At 46.9% G+C, this 21080-nt stretch overlaps 8 protein-coding genes across 8 annotated transcripts; 3 read left to right on the forward strand and 5 right to left on the reverse strand.

Moving 5' to 3' along the window:
- Positions 1 to 1583: 1583 nt before the first annotated feature.
- FIESC28_04577 (uncharacterized protein) lies at positions 1584 to 3639 on the forward strand (the record flags this gene model as incomplete). Its single annotated transcript, XM_031158724.1, has 5 exons — positions 1584 to 2345; positions 2395 to 2630; positions 2680 to 3249; positions 3302 to 3427; positions 3480 to 3639. 5 exons carry the CDS (start codon positions 1584 to 1586, stop codon positions 3637 to 3639), a joined length of 1854 nt encoding a protein of 617 aa, XP_031017122.1.
- A 432-nt stretch (positions 3640 to 4071) lies between these two features.
- Positions 4072 to 5163, reverse strand: FIESC28_04578 (uncharacterized protein; the record flags this gene model as incomplete). Its single annotated transcript, XM_031158725.1, has 3 exons — positions 4072 to 4146; positions 4195 to 4536; positions 4588 to 5163. The coding sequence occupies 3 exons, from the start codon at positions 5161 to 5163 to the stop codon at positions 4072 to 4074; spliced, it is 993 nt and encodes a 330-aa protein (XP_031017123.1).
- A 3095-nt stretch (positions 5164 to 8258) lies between these two features.
- Positions 8259 to 8634, reverse strand: FIESC28_04579 (uncharacterized protein; the record flags this gene model as incomplete). The annotated part of the gene is made up of 2 exons (XM_031158726.1): positions 8259 to 8311; positions 8364 to 8634. 2 exons carry the CDS (start codon positions 8632 to 8634, stop codon positions 8259 to 8261), a joined length of 324 nt encoding a protein of 107 aa, XP_031017124.1.
- Positions 8635 to 9371: 737 nt separating this feature from the next.
- Positions 9372 to 10989, reverse strand: FIESC28_04580 (uncharacterized protein; the record flags this gene model as incomplete). Its single annotated transcript, XM_031158727.1, has 2 exons — positions 9372 to 10823; positions 10873 to 10989. 2 exons carry the CDS (start codon positions 10987 to 10989, stop codon positions 9372 to 9374), a joined length of 1569 nt encoding a protein of 522 aa, XP_031017125.1.
- Positions 10990 to 12654: 1665 nt separating this feature from the next.
- FIESC28_04581 (uncharacterized protein) lies at positions 12655 to 13650 on the forward strand (the record flags this gene model as incomplete). Its single annotated transcript, XM_031158728.1, has 1 exon — positions 12655 to 13650. The coding sequence occupies one exon, from the start codon at positions 12655 to 12657 to the stop codon at positions 13648 to 13650; it is 996 nt and encodes a 331-aa protein (XP_031017126.1).
- Positions 13651 to 13772: 122 nt separating this feature from the next.
- FIESC28_04582 (uncharacterized protein) lies at positions 13773 to 14609 on the reverse strand (the record flags this gene model as incomplete). Its single annotated transcript, XM_031158729.1, has 1 exon — positions 13773 to 14609. One exon carries the CDS (start codon positions 14607 to 14609, stop codon positions 13773 to 13775), a length of 837 nt encoding a protein of 278 aa, XP_031017127.1.
- Positions 14610 to 14924: 315 nt separating this feature from the next.
- Positions 14925 to 18904, reverse strand: FIESC28_04583 (uncharacterized protein; the record flags this gene model as incomplete). Its single annotated transcript, XM_031158730.1, has 11 exons — positions 14925 to 15392; positions 15453 to 15809; positions 15868 to 16115; positions 16168 to 16613; positions 16661 to 17203; positions 17853 to 17867; positions 17920 to 18042; positions 18094 to 18146; positions 18204 to 18261; positions 18314 to 18787; positions 18837 to 18904. The coding sequence occupies 11 exons, from the start codon at positions 18902 to 18904 to the stop codon at positions 14925 to 14927; spliced, it is 2853 nt and encodes a 950-aa protein (XP_031017128.1).
- Positions 18905 to 19310: 406 nt separating this feature from the next.
- Positions 19311 to 21047, forward strand: FIESC28_04584 (uncharacterized protein; the record flags this gene model as incomplete). The annotated part of the gene is made up of 6 exons (XM_031158731.1): positions 19311 to 19488; positions 19539 to 20201; positions 20252 to 20394; positions 20448 to 20623; positions 20675 to 20750; positions 20802 to 21047. The coding sequence occupies 6 exons, from the start codon at positions 19311 to 19313 to the stop codon at positions 21045 to 21047; spliced, it is 1482 nt and encodes a 493-aa protein (XP_031017129.1).
- Between the last annotated feature and the right edge of the window lie 33 nt (positions 21048 to 21080).

The raw sequence follows: 21080 nt of genomic DNA on the forward strand, positions 1-21080 counted from the left end.
GTTGTATGTTTTTTGCCCTTTGTGCCCTCTGCTTTTTGACATGCTTTGGCTTTAGGATGCAGAAACAACCTAGCAAAAGCCACGGAGGTCATCCTGAGTGGGAAGGATCAGGTTACTGACTTCGTATCTTCTGCAGAAGTCCTAGTGTCCTGCTGTCTCAGAAGGCTGCAGCTTGCTTGCCCCAAGCTTTGGAGCTACGCTTCCATCGAACGTCGAGAAACATGTCAACCAGTAGGAAGCGGATTCTCCTTGCAGATCTGCAGTCAGCTTGCAATTTGCAAAGATCCAAATGTGCTCCGAGTCCCTGAACGCAGAATTTATTACGAGTGTTGGTGGATCGGGTGGAATGTCGTCCGACATCTGGCAAGCCATGAAATGCATTGTATCAAGAACGCACTAAGAACGAGCCAGCTATTGCTATCTTCGTCGTCTTCCAGGGTCATCATCGACAAACTTTGATGTTGGAAGCTCGCTTGCCAAGTTTCTTGGCGGAGGAGACTGCAGACTCCCGATGCGGCCCGCAAGGGACATCGGCTCTGAAACACTGTTGGCTCTAAACATGATCAACCGCCGCACATTCCAATATATGGAGAGCCTCATTGGTCTTCGCCTTCAGCTTATACTTAACCTTTGCCGTGAGCATGCATCCAAACCCCGCAGTATGCAGGTGCACAACGTCCTCACCCTATCGCTAAGAGACTATTGTGTATCTAGGAACCAACAGAAGAGACATTGATCAGCTGGTGGAACTTTGCATCCTAGAGGAAACCAGTTAAAATAAGTTGCATATCAAGCCTTGCAAGCAATCAGACGAGCATACCGACCAATCAGTAGACGGAAGGAGAAACGCAACTATCATTGCATTTTGCTTCTGCGAGCGCCTCCTGTAAGGAATGAAAGGTATGTCCTTGGATCAGGCTTTCTATCATATCTCCAGAACTGGAGCAGCAGCGCTACAGTATTCCGAAACTAAGCTCATTACTCTTGCGACTGAATGTGCAACTTCACTCTTTGTCCGATTACATGCTTGTTCCCTGTCGCGCCAATAAATGTCGTGCGCGGGTTCGTCTCATCTAACAACTTCTGCCGCTCTTCTAGAAAGAATGATTCACCGGGGCCATGGGTGAAGACTTCTTGGTTGACGCCACAGGACCGCTGCTTCCCTATCTGGCAAATGATGTGCGACATTACAGGACTCCAGGTAAGATCTAGGAAGCCTTTCCGCCCGGCAGGGCAGGAGTGATGTCCAAAAGCCGTCCTATCGGGACTGTTAGTGTGGTGGTGTTGGTTGTTGAGGTAGGTACGTGCCATGAACAATATAAAGGTGGCTTAATATTGTTCTCAAGCGCCCACCTACCACAATGGGAAGAAGGAGAAAAGCCACAACACCAACGCGACTGCAGTTGGGACAGGGGTGTAGGATTGGTATCTTAGTTGATATCAGACAGAATACTGTTTATGAACCCCGATATAAAGAGAGCCAAGTTCCACTGACCTTAAAACACCAGCAGGCTCTCAAGCTCATCTTGAAGAGCAAACGTGAAATTGCCATTACTATCTCTTTACACCTCAACTTCTACACCATGCTGGCGATCAACCTCCTCAAGACTGGGGGGTTTCTCCTCAGTGCGGTCTCTGTTTTGGCTGTCCCAGTTGTGGTTGAGTCACTGCATGAGACACCTGCCGGCTGGGAAGAATCAGACTCTCCCTCTCCTGACCAATTCATTGACCTCTCCATTGGTCTCGAGCCCGAGGATCATAAGTTACTCGAGCGTGCCCTCTACGAAACCTCGGACCCCGATCATCCTAAGTATGGCAAGCACCTTTCTCGCGAAGCTGCCAAAGCTCTTCTCAGCCCTTCCCACAAGGCCCGAAACTCTGTCAAGCGCTGGCTGTCGGATGCTGGAGTTCCTGACCACCATGTTCGTGATGAAGGCGAATGGCTTCACATTCGAACAACTGTCGAAAACGCCGAAGGAATGCTCAGCACTCGCTTCTCCGTTTTTGCTCGCGCTGACGAAAGTATTGTGCGAACTAGAGAATACTCTGTTCCTCACGAAATCCGACGCCATATTACGTCCATTCAGCCAACCACCTTCTTTTCAAGCTTTCATGAAGCTCGAAGTGATGCAGATAGTCCGTTCAATTTGGTGAAGCGGGATACCAAGGACAAAAAGAAGCCCAAACCAACCAACGACGGGAATCATGGGGGACCAGGACCTGTCGACCTGCAGAAGTGCAAGACAGAGGTGACGCCTGCTTGTATCAAGGAACTTTACAAGATTCCGAAGAAGTACCCAAAGGCAGCGAAAGGCGCATTGTATTCGATAGTCAATTTCAAGAATGTAGGCTATTCTTTGCTGCTCGTAGAGATTTACAGCTAACAGACGACAGATGACTGCTCAAAAAGATGAGCTTCAAGAGTTCTTCCGACGATTCGCTCCAGACCTTGAAGGTGTCATATTCTCCGACGCTTCAGCTGCTGGTGGAATAAACCCCCAAAACACACCTGGCTTCCGAGAGGAGGAGGGAAATCAGTGTACCCAGTACGCAGTTTCTCTATCCCATCAAGTGCCAGTACAGCACATCGCTGTGGGAGGTTCCAATCTTGACTTCATTCCAGACCTCTAGTAAGGTTCAAGATCTCTACAAAGCTGGATAATACTAACTGGATTACAGTATGCAAAAGTTACCTGGCCGGTCTGTTGAGAACTGGCTTGGGCTTACAGAATATCTCCTGGGCTTGCCTGCCAAGAAGCTCCCGCAAGTCGTCTCCATCTCTTGGGGCTCATACGAACAGCACATGCCCAAACAATACGCCCGTCAGATTTGCAACAAATTCGGTCAGATCGGTGCGCGTGGTGTGTCTGTCATGATACCGGCCGGCAACCAGGGCGTTGGTATTTCTTGCCAGTCGAATGATGGCAAAAACACGACCAAATTCCTCCCAACGTTTCCAAGTGCCTGTCCATATGTCACGACCGTTGGTGGCACAATGGGGAACAACCCTGAAAGAGTCTATGTCGACCCCAACGAGGAGTGGTTCAGTTGGGGCGGCGGTGGCTTCTCAGAACTTTTTGAACGACCTTCGTACCAGGACAAGGCTGTCAAGGACTACCTGAAAAAGCAGGAGAACAAATTCAAGAAATACTACAACCAGAAAGGAAGAGCCTATCCCGATGTTTCAGCTCTTGCATTCGGCCACCAAGCCATCATCTATGGCGAACAGGTCGAAGGTGGAGGAACAAGGTGAGTGGACTTGGTTTGATGCGATGTGGCAAGCTACCTGACATTTCCACAGTATCGCAGCACCTACGTTCGGTGCCATTGTTGCCCTACTTAACAGCGAGAGAATGAAGAAGGGCAAACCTGCGATGGGATTCCTCAACCCATGGCTATACAAGACTGGCCACAAAGGGTTCACTGAGTAAGTCTTCGAAGAGGAAGTGATTGTCTCAGCTTCTAACAAACACTGCTAGTATCGTAGATGGAAAGACAAAAGGTTGCCCGGGTATGAGCTTGGAGGGATTCCCGTCACCTGTGATCCTCAACGCTGGGTTTGAGGCTGTCAAGGGCTGGGATCCCGTTACTGGGTTTGGAACACCGCGATACGATAAGTTGCAGAAACTAGCTGTTTAGGGGCGGCTAGTTACGAACAAAGATATCGGTTGGTTCAAGGGATACAAGGCGGAGAGCGATTGCGACGATATGCTTTGAGGACATCGAAGCGTGCTGGGGTGGTCGTCACCCATCAGCCATGCCAGATCCTCATATCAGAGTCTGGCGTCTAGTCAGGTTGAGATTTCATTTCGTGGTGTGGAATCTTTCTCGCCTTATCATTTGGAGGAAGTATCAAGAGGAAGAGAGGTGCAATTGAGTTCAAGCAAGTATATGATAGGGAACCAATACAAGATCAGAAATATTGACAAACTGTTGGTTATTATTTCGTGATAGCCTTGTACGCAGATGATAAGAATGAGAAAGTGCAAATTGTAAGTAGTAGACTGCGGCATCACTGAGATGACCCAACGTTCGGCTTCCTCGTGGCCATGCCCGGAGTATCCCATATTATCAACCAAGAACCTGGGACCAGTCTTGTGTCTCGAAGTAGCTCTCTACAGTATCAAGCTTCGGCGCTGACAGTAGCTGTGCTCAATATTAGTAGATAGCCATAAAGGACGAGTCGCAACTTACATCTCCAGGATGCACCACAGTAGGGTCATCTCGACCCTCATAGCCAAACTCGTCAAAGTATCCGAAGCAGTCAGCCATTTCGCCAATTAATTCGTCGGAAACACCAGGTGGAAATTTCCCATCAAATTTGGCAGTTATGGCTTCAATGCCAGTGGCTTTGGTGAATGCTGCTGCGATTTCGTTGTGTGAAAGCCATCCTCTATAGGCGATGAGGTTGCGGCCTGCGGGCTCCTGGGTGATGAGAGCTTTCACGAAGGGGCCGGAGTCTTCTTCGGCGGCGATGAAGGGGAATCTAGTGTCGGGGTTCAAGGCCGTGATGAATTGTACGATGCCATCGGCGTTCTGTCGCATGTTAGTCAAGTGCTGGCCAGGTTTGAAGAGGATCAGACGTACCTTAACAGGCCGGTTCAAGGGTAGCTGAATGAAGTTATTCAAGAATAGTCCAGCTTGGAAGATACTGGCCTTGGCCCAGAGATCGGGGTGTGCCCTGGGGATATAGGCTGCCGCCCGAGCCTTGCCGTCAAAGTGATAGACACGAGTATACTTACCCTTAGACCACTTCTCAGCATGCGACAAAGACGATAGTATAAACCTCTCCAGCGTCGGAACTTTGGAAGCAGTATCAATCACATTCTTAAGTTGCTGCTCCTCATGTTCCGCAGCCCACTCATTGAGAGGCTGTCCAGGTTTCGCCCTGGACCTATTGGCTTCGCTGAATAAACCCCAGAAGTCGCTGACGGCGAATATGGCATGTGCGCCTTCAAAAGCAGAAGTAAGAGTTGAGGGGTCGTCTAGGTCGGCTTGGACTACTTCTGCGCCTTTGGAGGAGAGGGCTTGGGCTTTGGAGCTGGCGGAGTTGCGAGTTAAAGCGCGGACTTTCCAGCTTGGTTCGGAGAGGAAGGACTCGACGACGGAACCTCCTTGGTTTCCAGTTGCGCCGAGGATGACTATGAGTTTGGATGAAGACATATTGATCGTGTAGATAAGATAGTTAATTGAGTGAAGCTTGAGCTCTTACAGCAGATGCATGAATTGATGAGTGACGCTCTCATGTAAGTTGAGACGCTTGACTTATATATCTATTTCGTCCTAAGCAATAACGTTTTATTGTACCAACTGGCGATAGCCTCATTTGTAAATTGCCCATCGCTTTATCAGCAGCACTTGCAAACTCCGCTGTTATCGTAAGTGATGTATTGACAGACTCCGCAATCGGCGTCATTACATGAAGCCGCATCTGTTAACGTTATTGCCTATCGTGAAATGTAAGACAGACAACATCCGACTCGGATTTCTTTGTCAGCCTAGTGGAGTTTTGAAGAGAAGGGCGCGCCTTTCCCAGCTGAAATGAGAGTAGTAAATGTTTAATGATCACCTCTGTTGTTTTGATACAAAGTATATACAATTGATACCCAGTCAAAAAGAAGTGATGAGCAGAACGTTTGAGTTATTTCTCGATAGGGCAAAAAAGACAAAAAATAACAGCTGATAACGGCGCTGGAGCGATGCTCCCACCAGGGCTTGAACCTGAGACCTTCGCATCACTGAATATTCAGATTGAAGTATTAGTACGACGCTCTAACCAACTGAGCTATGGAAGCCGATCAACTGTTGTTGAAGACAGCTGACTTATTTGCAAATATGTACCCCACCGTTTGTCAGAATAATTATTTTTACATGGCGATCTCTCCTTAGAGGTATAATACAGATGAGCGATCAAACTTAATTGCTTTACAGGTTGGAATGCAGAGAACTTTTATCTCTGATTGCTGCGATCTGATCTAAATACTTTTAAAGGCAATCTGGAAAATCAGGAAGATGTAAGTGTCAAAATCCATAAGCAATCGAGCTGATCCAATTGTGCGACGCAACAGCCGCCATCTACCATTAAACCACCCACCATCACTTCAGGATTCCCTTCTCCTCCAACTTCCTTACAACATCTAACCCCTTGGTGTTTGTCTCAAAGATAATTAGACTGTCGGTGTAAGAAGCTTCGTACCCCCACCTCACTCCTCCATGAAGATCCATGAGAGCTTCATTAAAACGATTCTCGTTCTTTACTTGACTCCTCAGGATCGTATGGTGATACACCTTCTTTGTTGGATCTAATGAGACTCCAAGTGCCATGGTTTCTGCTTCTGACTTTTGGTTATTTTAGCGAAGAAGAATGAGTGTGTTGCTGTTGGTGATGCCTCTTGTCTGCAGCAAACCCTTCTGCTTATATGCTGTCTATTGTTCGCTGAAGCATAACTTAATCACCATGCAAAGCGTACGGCAGTCCACTGATTAAGGGCATCCGCTGACCTATATGAACGGTGATTATACACTTGTCCAGTCTATCACCGTCGTTGCCTGGTGAATCAGTTTAACAATTGGTGGAAGAAAAAGAACTCGAATCCTGGCTCTGTCATGCTAGACAGGGCTATCTCAGGTCTAGGCGCAGGTACCCTTGATAGATCTCTTATTCTTGCCAGATCTCTCTTAATTTTCGAGGCCTGGTTGTACTGGGTATCTTCACAAGCTACAGGTCAAGCAAGCAAGCCGGACTTCAACCACTCCTCTGCAAATATCCGGTCACACATTGGTTACCCCTTTTATAACAATAGCTTCATTCAACAAAAGAACTTATATAAACTTATCGATTCATAGCCGGCCACTGAGCTTGAGAGTCTCAATTTAGAGAGACAAAGCTGGAAGCTCCGTTCTCAAGTCTTCTGATGGATAAACATAGACAATCTCAACCGGTATCTCTAGAAAGCCAAAGAAACATCTTACCACACCTCTGCTGTTCAACTCTGAAACTAAAGTCTCATCTTTTTTCGTCAAACAGATGACAGTCTGATTTTCTCGGGTTTCAATTTTATACCCTGAGCCTCCATAAAGATGCTTCAAAGTTAGCTCGAGGTCGCTTGTGCTGCTTAAGGTATTTGTCATGACTATATGCTCCCAATACGGCTTGGTCGCGTCGAAATCTGCCCACGAGGTCATGGTGTTGGTCATTTTGTTAAGTTGGGAATAAGTTTATATGTATGCGGTTATGATTTCCAGTCAGATTTGTTCGATGGGCGTTGTCGTGGTATTTATAGTTAAAAGGCTTCTCGAATCACTTGTCTGGAAGAAAACTGACTATGTGTAGGCCATCGTACTAGGAACATGTGACGATGTGCAGACTGGAATCATCTATCCTCTCATGGTATTCATTCACGGAGTAAAGGGGTAGAGCATTGTGGACGGGCATGTTTCCCGGATCATAGCTCTGTCATTTTATACAATGTGGCGTCATGATCAGCTTGGCAGCTACTGAGCCCAAGAGTCTCATGCTAGAGAGGCATAGCTTTAAGGTCTACTCCTTAGCTTCTTTATGGATTGACAGGAACAATCTCAATCTCTACCGTTAGGTGGCTAAATTTACCTTTTAGCACACCTCTACTGTCTAGTTCCCGAGCCAGGCTTTTGTCTTCTCTGTTTAAATAGACAACAATATGCTCTTCTTCTGCCTTAGCAGTATACCCCCATCCTCCGTAAAGATGCTTCAGAACCAGGTCAACATCATTCATACTGCTTACACAGCTTATCGGGATCTTATGAATCCAATAAGGCTTGGTTCTGTCAAAATTTGTTCCTTTCATGATCGCGATTGTTGTCCAGTTTATTAAAACGAGAATGAGTGTACAAATAAGTATGTGGTTATGCTTCCCAGTCATGTTCTTTTTACGGCGGGCGCTTGTCTCGTGGTATTTATAGTAAAAAGACCTCTTTATTCACTATCCCAAGAGAGAAAAAGTTCTGCATAAGCCATCGATTTAGGTATCTTTGAAGCTCTGCATACAGGCTATGATCACACATCCTCCCAGTGATTCAATTCAATCACTTGTGCGGGCGACAACGTACTTCTAATGATGGTAGCTATACACGTTTAGAATCTGGCTTCCTCGAATTCAGAGTTGACATAGCTATACATATGAAAAGAGCTGTAGAGTAGAGTAGGTGCTGTTCTGTTACCCATTACTACACCAACTTGCCTCCATCACAGTTCCTATCATAGTCAAGACAGCCCACCCTTAATCCGGTCCGTTACATCCCTGAAACTTCTTCTTCTTCGCACACTGAGTGACTACAGAGTGTTAATACATGCAATAATACTAAAGGGATCACTAGGAACATACCGCAGTTTGAAGGACAGCTACCGCAGTCGCAGATCAAATCGCATAGCTCGAGACAAGTGCTCACGCAATACTTCCACCCTTCAAGATCTTTGCACTTCCGGGAGTAGAGCTTGTCCAGATGGCGATTGTCTTTCCATGGAGCTTCTGAATGTTCGGGATCCAAGGCAGCGCGGAAGTTTGCGATTGCAGCGCTGATGTCGCTGGATGTAGGCTTGGCGTTGTTGCTTGCGGCGGCGAGGGCCACGAAGGGGAGGAATGTAATAAGTTTCATTGTTGAGAGAAGAGTTGTTTGGAAGTCAAATATGATTGATGTGATGTGGATACATTTGATGATGCTGGATGCCTTGTCTTTTATACCTCTCATTTCAGAGGCTTAAACAACATGTAACTCCATTACTATCTAGGCATTGATGAACAGGTTGATCCGAGTCCCACGTTACTTCATTTCTCTTTTCTCCGACCTCTGAAATTGGGCAAGATTCTTTCGTTCAACATATAATTGCAATCATGTGAAGTATCAAACGAGGATATCTGCACGTGGTAGACGTCACGTCGGAGCTGCATGATATGACAATCCCTGGCCATGTTCGACAGCAGCACCCTGGCTCTGTACGACGTCGGGCATACTACCAACATTTAACGGTAGGATTAACGGCAGGCCTCGTGTAAGCCGGGATCATACCGAATTCTGCCGAGATGCAGCATGAGGCTCAACATGCAGCAAGGGTCATGTATGCATGTTGGTCAAGGGGTCTAAGTTGAAGCATACCTCTTACAAAACAACGACATTGAACTGAGAAGTGAATGGGCAAGATGTGAATAGATAAAAAGAAAAGCCTTAGAGTAAATGGCTGTAGTAAATTGAATATATGCTGCCCAAAACATAACTCCTCAGATAATATTACAAAACAAAAAAAGCTTTGCAGAGTTATAAACGAAACTCATGCTGTACCCAACACCCATACGCCTCTTCCAAATCTCATAATAATCTATTCTACCAGCATTTCATTACCGCTCAAGAATATGCGCAGAATCTTTACATAACGACGAGAAGGGGATATACATCTCGTCCTTGTAATCCGTAATAACACCACCGAGCGCATCCTCAGGAGCTCCCTCCGAAGGAAACACCGTCTTGTACACCCACTTGCGCCCGTCAATGAGCCTCTCGCTGATAAGCTCGTCCTGCTTCGTGGCTTGGAAGGCCGCTTGTAGGAGGTGGGTGAGGTACGGGTGGAACCAGTACTTCTTAAAGTCCGCGACAAGCGTGCGCTTGCTGCACGTAGCGTGGTAGAATCCGAAGATATTGCGGGTTGCAACGTTGGTGTAGAGCTCCAGGCTGCCGACCCAGTCGCGTGCGGACATGGTGGTTGCGTCGCTGGGGAGGGACTTGAAGATCTTGATGAAGGAGCGGTAGACGTTGGAGGGCATCTGGACGGGGTAGGGCTTGAAGTTGGCGCCTTGGTCGAAAACGTCCTTGGACATAATTCCCGTGTGGTCGGTGTGGTTGTAATTAAGCTTTTTCATCCACTTGTGAGCGAAGCATCCGGTCTGCACGAAATCCGACTCGTAGTCGATGGTTGCGTGGTACTCGGCTACATCTTTCGTCGTGGTTCTGTTCTCGCCAATGTCTTCAATATCCATAGCTTCATTCTCAATTTGCTCTGCGCGGGACAATTCTTGGCGCGCGTACAGACGAGCGAGGTAGATCTGGTCAGAGGTCTTGTACTTGAAGTTAGGGTCGAAAGACTCCTCCAAGCTGTCAATACCGGCATCGATAAACTTGCGCAAATCGCCGACTGGTCCGATCACGCTTCCAGAGTTGAAAAACTTGGCATCGCGATATGTGGCATCGCCGTTGCCAGTCTTGGGTCCGTACAAGGTCTTGGAAAGATGCGAACTGGGAATCTTGGTGCACTGAGCTTCATTAAGCGCAGGCCAGCACATTTTATCCGCGCCCCAGAAGAGCGTCTGCCTAAGCCCACGCTTGTGCAATTCCTGGACAGAGAGACCGAAACGGTCCGCCAAGCGCTGGTCCGCGTCAGCAGCAACCTTGAAGTAGCGCTCGATGACAACCTCGGCAGGAAGCTGGGCCATGACATCGTAGCCGTCGCCGAAGAAAACAAGGTCGTCGTCGTCTCCGCCGTGGGGAAGTTCGTCGAGGTATTTCTTGATCGAGTAGAGTTTCGCGGTGTGAGCGGCCGAAGCGTTGTACTTGCCCTCGCCCTTCCAGCCAACCATGATGGGGGCGGGATAACGGTTTGCGAGGGCGGATGCGACGATGGCGCAGAACATATCATTTGGGTTTGAGGCGGGGAGCAGGAAGTGAAGCTGTGATGTCTTGATCTCGGGTTTCTTCACTTTGGGCTTCTTTTGCTTCTTGGGCGCATGCGTTGATGATGCTGCCCCGGTCGATTCTATTTCGGAGGGTGACAACCCATATGGTTGTGTAGAATTCCACTTGCCATGGTCAGTCAGGCACAAACCGCCTTGATAGTTAAAAACTTACTGCATCAGAGTATAAGTAAAAAGTCTCGAAGAGAATAAAAAAGACAAGTACGCCCACAGCGATAATAGCTGGTCGGCGATAAGGCGAAGCCTTTTCTGACATCAGCGCGATAGCCATCTTCTCGGTACAAAAAATATATGACAATAAAACAAAAGAGGGACAGATTCAAGAAAAGGCCTTAATCATGATGTTAAGAACCGGACCCTTGGACAGGTTATATAAAATGATTGGAAAGGGGGGCCCTGTATTTATTCCTTTCAAGGGATGGGGATAGGAATCGATAGTGCTACGTAGTAAGGGGGAGTCAGGGACATGGCGTACAGAACCCCACCTGGCAGCAAGCCATGCAATTTCAGATCTTAGTAAGATTTTGACGGCTTTTCTTTTTCCAACGGTGGTTCGGTTTTTGGACCCCGAAACTGCCAAGTCTCAACGGTTAGTTTTTTCAGGGGTTTAGATACGAGTTAGTGCACGTGATGGTTGAGTCTTGTACCTGACGCCAACAAAGTTTATTTATTTAGTGATTCTAAGCGCTGTTGATACAGAAAATGATGATAAACGTCAGAGTTTAATCTTGAAACTTTCAGCCCTGTTCTGCTGACGTATGTATAGTACCATGTCAACTAATCTACTCCCTGGCCCTGGTTGGGTTACACGGCGATCACTTGAGATTTGACTGCTCCTTCCAGTTTCATCCTCCAATTTTTCGGCCGAATTCCCTTCCTAGTCAGGCGCTCGGATACCATTTTGTCCGGGGAATAATCCTTAATCCACTGTAACGTCTTTTGAGGATAACTTGTTTCGAATTTGTCTCCGTTAGATGTGTCAGACACTTATGCCGGACGGTAGAGAAACCGTTGGTTGTTATTGTTTGATGGGAGTGAGATCTTATAGCCCTGTTGCGATGGGGGCTGGAACTCTAGGATGAAGGGTTTGGGCTGTGATTGATCTGAAGGTGATGAAGAGTATGGTGGTGGAGGAATTGGGTCATCGCGTGAAGCAGTTTGTAGTTGATAAGATTGTGCATTCTTCTCATTAGGGTATTGGCTTGGTGAGTTTGAGAAAGAAGACCCTGAAAGGAAGCTTCTAATGTGGTGTGAGATAAGAGACATGGTGGTATAGGTATTGATTGATCGTTGAGTTTGTAGTAAGGATGTTAATGCAGTTTGATGAATTGAATCAACATAATCCTAAGTTATTATCATCATCTTATATACAAAACAAGTCCTCACATTAATTGTTGTCGCGTCGTCGCAACAAATTGATCGTCGTGATCCGCGGCGCAGCCCGATGTTAGTGATGTTAGTGGTGGCTTAGCTCGCCCAATGCACCAATTTCTCACCAACCTACCTACACTTACAGGCCGCGTCGCCAATAAGCCGTAGCGAAATGCGAGCCAAGGCTTATTCTCAATCGCATGCGAGTCCGATGGCTGTGTCTTCGCTATAAAGGCCTATTTTGAGAATAACTTCATCATCATAACGGCCGAGTCGGCTCCGAAACAGTCAGCCTAGGGTCTTCATCCTACTATCGCCTTATTGGTTAGACGTTTAATTATTCGACGCAAGCCTCTTTGTGTTCTAGAACTTGAGTCTATCGACCTTGGTGCGACGTGACGAGTAATTAGCAGCCTAAACCCGGCGTACCGGGCTTCTTTTTGCACCCCGGTCCGTAAACTACTGCCAATATTTAATATTAGTATTTGCGCCAAAAGCAAACCGACTCTTTCCCAAACTTCAATATTGATCCACTCGATATCTTCAGCTCTGCTTAGCCGAGATAATGGTTTCATTTAGAGACATTCAAGCTTCCAATGCTCTTATCAGCGATGCTAATGCCCCGCGTGTCGCTGTCTTTGTTGGTGGGACGTCAGGGATTGGGAAGTTTACCCTGAAAGCTTTGGTTGAGAAAGGGACTAGTTTCAGAGTCTATCTTGTTGGTAGGAAGAGTGGAAAGGAGAGCAGTGATGTTTTCATTCAGGAGATGAATGCTATTAATCCCAAGGCTGAAATCATTTGGATTGAGGGCGAAGTCGCACTCCTTTCCGAGACGAAGAGAGTTTGCGAGATTATCAAAAGCAAAGAGAAGACTATTGATCTTGTCTTTATCACTCTGGGCTATGCCCCTTTTACCGCTCGGAAGAATACCATCGAAGGTTTCGATGCATCCCAGACGCTGCGATACTACACCCGGATACTTTTCATTCAACATCTCCTCCCCCTCCTCAACCAGTCAGAAAGTCCGAGAGTCGTCAGCGTCTTGGGTGGCGGTATGGAACGCTCAAACATTGACCTCGAAGACATTGATCTAAACAAGCCCGGCAATTTCAACGTCGTGAGTACGCACACACAAGCCGGAGCCATGAACACCCTATTCCTGGAACATCTCGCCAACCAGAACCCCAACGTGACTTTTCTTCACTCTTGTCCTGGCTGGGTCAACACGGGAAATGTCAGAAGAGGTTTGGATTCTGGTTCGTTTCTGTCTTGGACTATTTGGCTTCTTCTTGAACCGCTTATTGCTATTTTCTCATTCAGCGATGAGGAGTCTGGGGAGAGAAACTTGTTTGCAAGTACCAGTGCTGCTTTTGGTGGGAGAGGTACGCCGTGGGAAGGCAAAGTGGGAGTGAATTCTTATGGAAAACAAGAGAATGGCTTGTTTCTTGTCACGAGCAAATGTGATTGTACGCTGAATGAGAAGACGGTAGGGATTCTACGAGAAACGGCTTTGGAACGAGTTGTTGAGCATACTAACGAAGTCTTGGGATCTTATCTGTGATTTAATGGTCGTTTGAAGACTGATCTTGTTGTTAAGCGACTTGAGCTATGGAAGGGTAATTTGTCGTGTTCGATATAGTTTTCTAATAAAACTGTCTTGTTTCATTCCTTCGACACGTCCAACTACTTCTGAGCCAGAAGGACCCACGCATCGAATCGAACGCCTCCATAAGTTTCAACCTCCTTCTTAATAACCTCATCAACAGCCCCGGGCCACTTCTTCTCATCCTCCTCCGTAAACCCAGCTCGAGCAGGTGCCATCAAAGGTCCCAGCATAAACAGCTTCAGTCCATCATTCAGTTCAGATCCACTGACAACAACGCTCTTCTCCAAAAGCTTGAACTTGGAAGAATCAAAACCAGCTTCAGCTGTAGTTTTTTCCAACACACCCTCTTCGAGAAATTCGGGATGGGGCATTTTCAGAGGCGGCAAGTCTGGTCGTACGATGGCTTGGGCGGCATGGATAAGTTGACCAGCTCCGAAGCGCTTCCAGCATGAGATCGCGGCCAAACCATCGGATTTGAGTGTACGGTGAATCTCTTTCAGGCCTTGGATGGGCTTGGCGAGAGTGAAAACACTGAAATTGAGGATGCTGTGCGTAAAATATTCATCAGAAACCCCTTCTAGGTTGAGTGAATCGAGGATCTTTGATTCAACCTGGGACCATGATGTAAAAGAATCCTTGGCCCCTTGAACCATAGGGGGTACATTGTCCGTCACTAGGATCCGAGGTAGGCCATCGGCCGAGAGCTTTTCAACAATAACCGAAGCAGCTATCCCCGGGCCAGCCGCGTTGTCATGGACCACGGCATCTTTGTTGATAGGCTTGGTTGCCTGGATATCATCGAACGATTCTTCAAAAACACGGCGTGTGCTTCTTCCGGTTTGCTGAACGTAGTTTGCCGCAAAGGCAGAAAAGTAGGAAGAAGAGGGCAAATCTTTGCTCTGAGATGAAGCCATGATGAATAGTTGCGAGAAAGTTGTGTTGTTGGTTTTGTAAAAACTGTCAGCTTACACTCTTCTTATACGGCAGAGTCCTCAACGGCTTATTGACATATGTATGTAATTACTCCATCGGTGTTGTCACAAAAAGCCGATATAAGCACTAGGCTTCTTTAGCCACGATGCAAGACCCTCTATTTGTCGGCATCTACATTTTGTCTGATCAAACAGTGTTACAATCCGTCACAGGTTGAGCCTATGGCATATGGGAAGTTCCGAATAAGGGAGTGGTAGTACCAAGCCAGAGTGTCCTTTTAACATCAAGCTCGAAAATTAGAATATGATATCAGATCCACTCATCAGGTCGGTATAGAAAAGATTGCCACTCATATAGTCAGGTCCTTCGATCCCTTGTATCGAATCTTGTTCCGGGCTGATGATGAAATTGTCGTTAAAGAGCGATGCGCCATCATTAGATATGAACTCCCCTAGAGAGTGTAGGTCCTTCCACGAGAAACTGTTGAAAGGATCAGAACTTGGCGTTGGCTCGCTTTGATCCACTGGAGCATGAGATGCTGCTTGGTTTGTTGAGACTAAGGAGTCAGAGAGCCCCCCAGTTCTTGAAACCTGCGATCTGGACTTTCCCAACATCTTCAACCAGAGGAGCTTGAGGGATCGAGCGTAGCGCTGTCCCAAGCCTTGTTGATTATCTGAAGTTTTCTGTAGACGGGATATAGTTTCGTATATGGCCCGTCGGACACCGCGTGCTTCTGGTGGCTTTATAGCTCCAGCGAAGATAGCCTAGAAGTAATCATTTGTCAGTATCTGTCTAAAAAGAAGGGAAAGACCGCTTAATGATACCTTAAATAAGAATACAGCAGCATATATGACATAGAGATAGAATTTGATGGGCATATATTTGAAGACAGTAGTGGGATCAATGAAGCTGTTGATAGTGCATAGAATTGAGTTCGCTGCGTCTATCGATTCATATATGAATCTCGCATCTGGTGCAGAAGCGAGCTCTGAAAATAAAGACCCAGCTGGCCGTTTCTTTGGGTGGCGGACAATGCGATTTAAGTTGGCTTGAAATGCGAATGCATTGATATAGAGGCGAAGAAAGTCGTAAGATAACATCAGGGACGCTTTAACACGGGGCACAAAGCTAAGACCACCCCATGATAGCTTCCACCGGCGAAGAACAGAAGAAAAGTCATCCTAGGTGGTTAGTGTCAAACTCAAATTTCATGAGAGGGAGTCTTACTATGTATCGTACGTATTCGCCTCCTGTGTACAATTGCTCTCGGTGGCTGGTTGATGAGTATAATATGTCATGAGCATTGCTAAATAATTGAGTCATCTCCAAGTGCGCTTGGAAAAGTAAAGCCAAATTGTCGGTCCCTATTGTTTGCGTCTGAAGATACGGAAAGTCGGCAGCTCGTAGATTGACAGACGGGCCCGGGCCACGAGACCAGAAACCCTTTCCGAGTCGGATCGAAACTTGACGGTCACTCATGTAGCAAGCTGTTATCGAGTCAGGATCTGCAGCACTAATGCTTAGAGCTTGTAGTCTTACCTGCCCAGGCTATTCTCTTTCTGCTCAGATCCTTCGTCGCACCTTCATCTCGTTGTGTCAACCCAGTTTGTTCCAGGTTCTGGAGATATGCAAGACGTATAGCGACGCCTACAAGCATCCACGAGCCTTGGTCTTCTTTCCCACATCCTATCATGAGATCTTCTTCCAGTGACTGTGGAGCCCACTCAGCAAGTATCAACAGTGCTTCAACGGCACCAACAGTTGTAGAACCGGTATATATCAACTTTGAGATTTGGCTCTCCATATATCGGGCGCATGCGTTGTGGGCTCTAGTCCAAGAGGGATCATCCTTTGTAGCCACTGTCAAGATTGCAGTGATAAGGTGTGGCTCCTTTTCTAGTGACTCGAGGAGGCGGGTGTAGTCGAACACGGCGCTGTATGCGATTGGGAAGAATATATGGAAGTTGTTATGATAGCTAGAATTCCTTTCCTCAGCGAAATAGTGGATGTAGGAACCGTTCCAAGTACTCACTGTTCAATAAGAAATGATGCTTCTGAAAGTGTCAGTGCTCCTGATTCTATGGGTGGATAGTTGCAGGCGCCATGAGATGCGCCAGCGACACTTGTTCGATGCTCGGTTTGTCCGCCTTCGTCTTGAGTTCTGTCAGGATCATGTCCCTCTGGTTCCATATCGGCAACATGAGCCAACAAATCGAGTGCATCAGAAGGGTTTAGGAGATCCGAGGACGTAAAATGTCCTTGGAGCTGTCCAGAATCATGCCCGTCCGCTTCCACTCCCTCTTCATCTTCCGAATTTGATCCAAGATTCGAAGACAACCATTCACTAGGCTCCTCAGTATCTGGACGTCTTTGAATATTGGGATGTGACGGTGGGTTCATCTGGCTGAGCCTTCTACTCGGTGATTGTCGGATCGGTTCTGTTGACGATTGACTATGACTAGAGCGTTGACCTTTGACGCGACGACCGCCTCGACGAGAGGTTGCGAGAACGCATTCTTGGTGCTTTTCGATGCAACGACGACATGGAGGATCTCCAGGTACGCCGCTGGAGTCACTGCTCAATTTAGTTTATCGTCAAATTGCAGGTACTCAGAACGACTCACAGATCACATCGTGTCTTTCGAGACCTGCAGCTCACACAAGCTCTCGAAACCCTCTTGTCGGTGTCTGGTAGAGCCATTGTCGTTGCTGCAAATCAAACGCCGAGTTTGGGGGACCACGCGGCATTTGAATTGACAGCAAATGGCGCTGGTCCGTTGTGGCTTCCGTTTTGATGCCAAGGTTGGTATAGGCAGGAGATTTGAGTTTGGACTATCTCGACTACCGAAGTCAGAAGATGGAAGGTGCAAAAGTCATGACGGAATCTTCCGCTCAACTCGGAAGTCGGCATTTGATACAAACATTTGCCGCGGTTACCGTCACGGTTATTGAATCTAACTCAGAATTGGAAGAATTCCGATGGGTTGATACAAGCTTGCGGCTCGTTTGAACCAAAGGCATTTGAGGGAAACAAACCGTTTCATCCTATTTTAGGTCTACTGATTGTTTCTACTCAAGATACCCCCAGCTTGTCCCAAACCTCTACTGCAGCTTTCACCAATCATGGACCTACGTCTGGTAGATGAGACGCAGAGAGATAGGGTGAAAGTCTACCTATTTATTTCAAACCACCACTCAGTAGTATATCCTGTCCAGTCATATACCCGTTCTTCGCCAGCCTATCAAGTAAATCAGTAACTTCAACTTCAGCCTAAGAGCATGCAAACTTACATAGTTATCATATTACAAACTTCATCAGGTGATCCCAATCTGTGAACAGGGATGGAGGCAGCAATTGCAAGTCCTGTGTCCTCTTCCTTGAGCTTTTCCAAATCACATCCTTTGCTCCATATCCTACAATCAACGTTAGTTATTGCGGCTGCCACGATGATGGCGGAGACTTACTCTGATTTTGGAGGAGGAATCATTCCCGTAGAACCAATCATTGCAGGAGAGACCTGGAAGGATAGGTAATTAGTATTGAAATATCAAAGCCGTACTCGAGAAGAGCTTACTGTGTTGACCGTGATGCCTTCAGGTGCCAGCAACGTCGCCAGATTCTGACCCATTGAACTTTGAAATTTGTTAGTATAATAGATATACCCATCTTGTGTATCTGACTCACCTAAGAGCTCCCTTCGAGGCAGCATAGTGACATCCATTAAGGCCGCTCCCACGAGCGGCGATACTCCCGACCAAAATCACCCTTCCCCATCCTTGTTTCCTCATACCATCAACACAAGCCTTGGTAACCACAAACTGACTTCGACTGTTAATCTCCATCATCTCATCCCAGTCGTCTTCTTGGATATCTGCGACATCCCGAATTCGTCGTCCCAAACCGGCATTTGCTACCAAAACTGACACTGCCTTATGTTTGGAGAATACGGCATCCTGGGCAAGCAGAGTCGGCACAAGGGACCTTGTTGATTCTCTCTGGGAGAGATCTGCTTGTACAGTGACAAACAGTTGAGACGGAAATGATTTGCTGAGCTCGTTCGCGAGATTGTCTGCTTTGTCTTTGTTTGAGGAATAGTGTAGGGCGACATCGCACCCTTCAGAAGCGAGAGCTTTGGCTACAGCGGAACCGATTCCGCCACTATCAAAGTTAGCCCATCGATATGTTCTGTCATGAGGACCTGACACACCTTGAACCTGTCACCAAAGCCAATCGGCCTTTGATGTTATTATCAACTGTCTGCAACCGAAGCATCATCTTGGGTTAATTCTACAATCTGATTTGATTCTCTTCAAAACCTTTCGATCAATGATCATCAGCATTGACGTCTTATAAAGAAACGGCTAACCTGGAATATCTAGCTCGGCCGGCTATCCGATTTCAACACAAAACAAGCCATCGGCAACTCAAGTGCCGCTCAAACACCGACGGCAAATGATTTAGGTCTGGACCGTCTGAATCATCTGGGGGACTTTCCAATTTCCCCGCAGCATGATCTCGACAACATGGGGACCCCAAAAACACTAAATAAACTCGAGATGTCTTTATTAAGCCATCATGCCTATGGTCTTGGGCTCTATTCGTGATATACAACTTGTTCAAGATTCAAGATTGGTCTCATAATTACGATCTTCTTTTTTGTTATCGAACTTCGACTATCAACATGGAGTTGCAAGGTCGAAGCCTCGTCTTGACTGTCAGTGTCTTGACGTCGCTGGGCTTTATGCTCATCGGTTATGACAATGGCCTCATGGGAGGTCTCGTCAACACTTCAGTTTTCAAGGATACTTTCGATAGTCCTGATGCTGACATGATTGGTGTTATTGTTGCAATTTTCGAAAGTAAGTCATCTTTCAAGCAACAGGAAAGAACATTTACTTACAGAATTCAGTTGGATGCTTCTTCGGTGCCATCTTTGCAGCTATCTGGGGAGAGAAGCTCGGCCGTCGACGCTCAATCTTTATCGGCTGTATCGTCTTGATCATCGGAGCTGTTCTCCAAGCAGCCTCTTTCTCTCGAGCCATGATGATCGTCGGCCGAATAGTTTCTGGCCTTGGACTTGGTACCGTCAACTCAACCGTCCCTGTCATGCAGGCCGAGTTCAGCCCCAAGTCTAGCCGAGGAATCTACGTCTGCGCCCAGCTCTCAACACTCAACTTCGGCATCTTTCTTGTCTACTGGATTGACTATGCTCTGTCTTCCCACACTGGAAGCTACGCTTGGCGCGTCCCTGTCATTCTCCAATGCGTTCCCATTATTATCATCATATGCCTCTTGACCATCATCCCCGAGACACCACGTTGGTTGGCAGCGCATGATAGACCCGAAGAATGTCTCAAGGTCCTCGCTCAGATCCAGGGTACTTCTACCGAAGATCCTGACGTGCGGGCTCTCCACAGTGTCATCACTCAAACGGTCGCGTACGAGACATCGATCGGCTCTGGTTCCTGGAAGGACCTCTTGAAAGAAGACAGCATCAAGTCCCGCAAACGACTGATTTTGGCTTGCTTGCTGCAAAGTATGCAACAGCTGGGTGGTATCAACGCCATCATATGTAAGTATTTTTATATCTGATCTGTAATAACGAAGTGCTAAACCTGTTAGACTATTCCAGCACCTTATTCGAGAAGAGTGTTGGCTTCTCTGCTCATATGTCAGCCCTCATGTCAGGTTTCCTACAGACATGGTTCTTCGTCGCATCTTTCATTCCATGGGTCCTGATCGATCGTATTGGACGTAGGCCTCTTGTAAGTTCAAGTGTCACACTCTTTTCGAGAAAATCAAGTTGACAATATCATAGCTTCTATCCATGATCAGCGTCATGGCTGCGACAATGGCTGTTCAAGCTGGTTTGATTTATCAGGTAGAGAACAACACAGCATCATCACATGCGGCAGGAATTGCAGCTGCAGCAATGCTCTTTATCTTTCAGGGAGCCTTCACTATCGGTTTCCAAGCAACTGTTTGGGTCTATCCGTAAGTCCCGATATTGATCCACGAGATTTCGTGTCAACTAACAAATTCAAGCTCCGAGATTCTGCCTCTTCGTCTACGACAGCGCGGTTCATCCATCTCCACAGCTGCCAACTGGATCTTCAACTACGTAAGGTTCTTCATCTCACATACTCTCAACTCGATACTAATTGCTTCCTAGATGATTGTCCAAATCACACCCATTTCAATCAACAATATCGGTTGGCGAACATACATCATATTTGCTGTACTGAACACCCTCTGGGTGCCCCTTATCTTCTTATTCTTCCCTGAGACCAAGGGCTTGGAGTTGGAAGACGTTGACCAACTTTTTGGTGGCGAAGAAATCATTAGGAGCTTGGATGAGAAGAATCATGGCACTGTGACCATGCTGGAGTCTGTGAATGGGGATGGTACTGGTGTCTAGTTGGGTCGTTGCCAGGGGGATGACCAGGATATT

Source organism: Fusarium coffeatum (genome assembly GCF_003316985.1).
Source record: "Fusarium coffeatum strain FIESC_28 chromosome Unknown BRIP53273_contig_97, whole genome shotgun sequence".
Taxonomy (NCBI): domain Eukaryota; kingdom Fungi; phylum Ascomycota; class Sordariomycetes; order Hypocreales; family Nectriaceae; genus Fusarium; species Fusarium coffeatum.